The sequence below is a fragment of the Procambarus clarkii genome, chromosome 4 (assembly GCF_040958095.1).
Source record: "Procambarus clarkii isolate CNS0578487 chromosome 4, FALCON_Pclarkii_2.0, whole genome shotgun sequence".
Lineage (NCBI taxonomy): Eukaryota > Metazoa > Arthropoda > Malacostraca > Decapoda > Cambaridae > Procambarus > Procambarus clarkii.
The window spans coordinates 46,232,634-46,237,481 of NC_091153.1; the positions used below are offsets into that span (position 1 = coordinate 46,232,634).

General features: G+C 47.6%; 1 protein-coding gene across 1 annotated transcript in view; it reads left to right on the top strand.

The window, feature by feature from the left end:
* The first annotated feature begins 968 nt into the window (after positions 1 to 968).
* Positions 969 to 4,848, top strand: part of LOC138371465 (uncharacterized) — a 19,128-nt gene continuing 15,248 nt past the window's right edge. Inside the window, exon 1 of the mRNA XM_069336383.1 lies at positions 969 to 1,043. Within this exon, the coding sequence (XP_069192484.1) occupies positions 969 to 1,043 (75 nt within the window). The remainder of the gene's footprint in view (positions 1,044 to 4,848) is intronic.

Genomic DNA, 4,848 nt, shown 5'->3' on the forward strand with positions numbered 1-4,848 from the left:
AAGAGAGAGGTGGCGCAGAGGTTAACAGTTTACAGGTGTGTTAGGGCAGAGAAGCCAGTCAGGGCGGATTCATCAGGCTGTGACACAACTGTGTGAGCAGAAAGACCTCTCCCACTTCACTAAGAAGGTCAACAGCGAGTCAGGAGCTTCTGTAGAAGTACTGTGGTCTCCTTGGCATTGGTGCTGAGCAAATGTGACTTTATTCAATACACTCCTTGTCCCCACCACGCACACACCCGTCACCCAGCACATATTATAGCACCCCAGTACATATTATGACACCCCAGTACATATTTACCCAAACGTGTACACATCCATCTGAACACCCTGGGGATACTACCCTCGAGGGAGGGTCTGGTGATGAGTCCGTCTTCAAGGTATGGTCTGGTGATGAGTCCGTCTTCAAGGTATGGTCTGGCGATGAGTCCGTCTTCAAGGTATGGTCTGGCGATGAGTCCGTCTTCAAGGTATGGTCTGGTGATGAGTCCGTCTTCAAGGTATGGTCTGGCGATGAGTCCGTCTTCAAGGTATGGTCTGGCGATGAGTCCGTCTTCAAGGTATGGTCTGGCGATGAGTCCGTCTTCAAGGTATGGTCTGGCGATGAGTCCGTCTTCAAGGGATGATGTGGTGATGAGTCCTTCCTCAAGGGATGGTCCGGTAATGAGTACTTCCTCAAGTACTCATTACTATGTAGCTCCGTATACTTCATCTTATTATTTCCCCCATAACCATCATACTGACGAACTACCCTCTCTCTCCCGCCCACAGGTACGGCGGCGTCAAGTGGCTGTCCTCTCTCCCTCAGCAGTCCAAAGGTACCGTACATCACTATGCTCTTGCTCGCAGGTACAACACCACGTGTAGGCACCGTTGTCATGGTGTTAAAGGTGGTGTGGAGCTCGCGTAAATAAGGTCACCTTCAGCTGGCTCTGACCTGATGCTGAAGGGGTGTAATAGAGCAAGTACGGATGTCATCTGATGGGCTCAGAAGACATCTGACTTCCGACGCAGGAACTATGATGTTGTTGCGTCGGGATGATGTCGTAACGTAACGTAACGTAACGTAACGTAACGTAACGTAACGTTGGTTGTTCAGGTGTATATAACACTTGTGAGTGGGGTTTAAACCACAGTTTGTGAGTACCGTAAAGAAAAGATGGCAGAGGTTTGAAGAACAGGTAAGGGAGTTGAAGAACAGGTGAGGGACTTGAAGAACAGGTTAGGGACTTGAAGAACAGGTTAGGGACTTGAAGAACAGGTTAGGGACTTGAAGAACAGGTTAGGGACTTGAAGAACAGGTTAGGGACTTGAAGAACAGGTTAGGGACTTGAAGAACAGGTTAGGGACTTGAAGAACAGGTTAGGGACTTGAAGAACAGGTTAGGGACTTGAAGAACAGGTTAGGGACTTGAAGAACAGGTTAGGGACTTGAAGAACAGGTGAAGGACTTGAAGAACAGGTGAGGGAGTTGTAGAACAGGTAAAGGAATTGAAGAACAAGTGAGGGACTTGAAGAACAGGTTAGGGACTTGAAAAACAAGTCAGGGACTTGAAGAACAGGTGAAGAACTTGAAGAACAGGTGAGGGACGTGAAGAACAGGTGAGGGACTTGATGAACAGGTCAGGGACTTGATGAACAGGCGAGGGACTCGAAGAACAGGTATGAGACTTGTAGAACAAGTGCGGAACTTGAAGAACACCTGTGAGAGACTAAAAGAAACAATTATTACACATTGGAAGAACGGCTCAGAGTGCCATCAAGAAGAATTGAGCATCTTATTTAGTACCTTTAGACTGCCTGTACTCTCAAAGTCAAACAAACACACCATGGGAACATTAACCTACAGACAGACACAAGGGGGTGCTCTTTAGGGACGAATGGGTCCCTGAAACCATTACCCATCCCCTAATCTAACCTCTCAAGTCCCTGTCAGTTAATCGTACTTCACCTTATGCGAGACGGGTTCACGGTGTAGGTATGGTGATTAATTACCATGATAAACGAGATGAGACCGCGGGTTTAGGTGGTGGAAACGGAACAGACATGACTGATCTCCTGGTTGGCTGTGAGCTGGGTCTCTCAGATGTGTGTGTGTGTGTGTGTGTGGGTGGGTGTGTGTGTGTGTGTGTGTGGGTGGGTGGGTGGGTGTGTGTGTGTGTGTGTGTGTGGGTGGGTGTGTGTGTGTGTGTGGGTGTGTGTGTGGGTGTGTGTGTGTGTGTGTGTGTGGGTGGGTGGGTGTGTGTGTGTGTGTGTGTGTGTGTGTGTGTGTGTGTGTGTGTGTGTGTGTGTGGGTGTGTGTGTGTGTGTGTGTGTGTGTGTGTGTGTGTGTGTGTGTGTGTGTGTGTGTGGGTGTGTGTGTGTGTGTGTGTGTGGGTGGGTGTGTGTGTGTGTGTGTGTGTGTGTGGGTGGGTGGGTGTGGGTGTGTGTGTGTATTCACCTAGTTGTATTCACCTAGTTGTGTTTGTGGGGGTTGAGCTTTGCTCTTTCGGCCCGCCTCTCAACTGTCAATCAACTGTTTTACTAACTACTTTTTTTTTGTTTCCCCACATCACACACACACACCACACACACACACACACACACACACACACACACACACACACACACACACACACCCTAGGAAGCAGCCCGTGACAGCTGACTAACTCCCAGGTACCTATATATACTGTTAGGTAACAGAGGCATTCAGGGTAAAAGAAACTTTGCCCATTTGTTTCTGCCTCGTGCGGGAATCGAACCCGCGCCACAGAATTACGAGTCCTGCGCGCTATCCACCAGGCTACGAGGCCCTCCCCCTCCCCTCGTAGCCTCTGTGTGTGTGTGTGTGTCTGTGTGTCTGTGTGTGTGTAGGGACCCATAGCCTCGGAGAAGAAAATAAGAGTACTCAGAGAAGACTTTGTGGATCCTCACTGAACACTTTAATATTTTCTTCTCCTACCACCACTATTCTTTTAGTGTGTGTTATATATCTCACTTTATTGTAAAATTTCATTACACAAAAAGGGTTACAACATTGGTTACATGCAAGGTACAAGGCTACTTGTCACAGGTAGTAGAGCTCCTCCAGCTCCTCAGACTGCGGGCAGGAACCATGGACGCAGTGAGCATTTCCTCTCTGGATCGCTACACTAAGGCGCTGACAGAGAAAGCTGGTGGCTCTAGGGTCTCTAGTTGTTACGACTGAAGTGGAAATACTCTGTAACATGAGAAAATTGATGATAAACGGGAGTTGGCAATAATAACAATGGGAGTGAATTATCAGGAGAAAACGTTAAGCCATTACGACTATATAGCACTAGGAAGGGATCAGGATAAGGATTTGGGATGGGACGAGGGGAAGGAATGGTGCCCAACCCCTTGGACGGTCGGGGATTGAACGCCGACCTGCATGAAGCGAGACGTCACTCTACCGTCCAGCCCAAGTAGTTGGACTCATGGGGGCGAGGAGAGGTAACTATGTGTAGCAAGCACCAAGCCAGTACGACTATACAGCACATGCACGGAATATGAGGACAATGAGCTAAGGAAGAACGGGAATGATTGATTGTTGCCCTGCCATTTGGATATCAGGGATCGAACGCAGTCCCGCAAAAAGCTAGGCCGTCGCCGTACCAGTCCACGAGGTTATAGAATTTAGGACATCCAATATATTTTCTTGAGTTTTAAGAGTTTCACACAGCTGACGTCCTCTTCTGAATGTGTTGTGTTGATGGAATTGTGTCAGTTTACCATAATTCTATTATCATTAAGTCCTTAATTTCTAAAATTTAATTTACTCACATACTTCTTCAGTGCAGTTCATGACAATATTGCTTCAATATCACTTCCCTAATTCTTTTCCTGGACGGTAGAGCGACGGTCTCGCTTCATGCAGGTCGGCGTTCAATCCCCGACCGTCCATAAGTGGTTGAGCACCATTCCTTCCTCCCGTCCCATCCCAAATTCTGATCCCTTCCAAGTGCTATATAGTCCTAATGGCTTAGTGTTTTTTCTTCATAATTACCTTACCTTGAACTATTCCAAAAAGCTATTCAGAGTGAGTGAGTGAGTGTGGAGAGGAGGTAAGGAAGGTGTGAGGGAGATTGAGGTGAGGTACCTCACCTCTCTCCTACCTCACAATACCCCTCATGCAATGAGGGGAATTATGAGGGATGGAGAGAGGTGAGGTAGGCGCGGCAAGAGGTGATAGGTCTGACCCACCACACACACAGGGCTGTATATAGCCCTCAACCGTCGCTTTAATTTCTGACAAGCGAAGCAATATATTAGAGACAGTAAATTCCCTTCTGGCTTTTGCCAACACTGAAATATGTATATCAAGAGCTCTCCAAACTGGGAGAAGGGTAGGAAATTATGAGGGGGAACGCGCCAAGCCATTACGACTATATAGCACTGGGAAGGGGTAAAGAATTGGGATGGGACGGGTGGAAGGAATGGTGGCCAACCATTTGGACGGTCGGGGATTGAACGCCAACCTACATGAAGCGAGACCGTCCACCCCAAGTAGTTGGGCGAAACTTAGGGAGTATATTTGAAGCTGGTGTAACTAAGGAATATAATATACTGACTCAACTGGATGTACTGAGTGAATTGCAGACGATGAGTGATGATATGATGACTAGACCAAACACCAGAAGATGATGAGACTAAGACGTTTCGGTCCGTCCTGGATCATTATCAAGTCGATTGTGATGGAGCGAGATTGATTGATGATGATGATTAAGACAACCAAGAGGTGGTACGGGCATGAATAGCCCGTACGTTGGTAGATCTTACTGGAGGGAATGTGATCTTTGGTGATAAATGGAAGCGAAGGAGGCAAAGGCATTAAATAAGGCAAGAGAGAGAG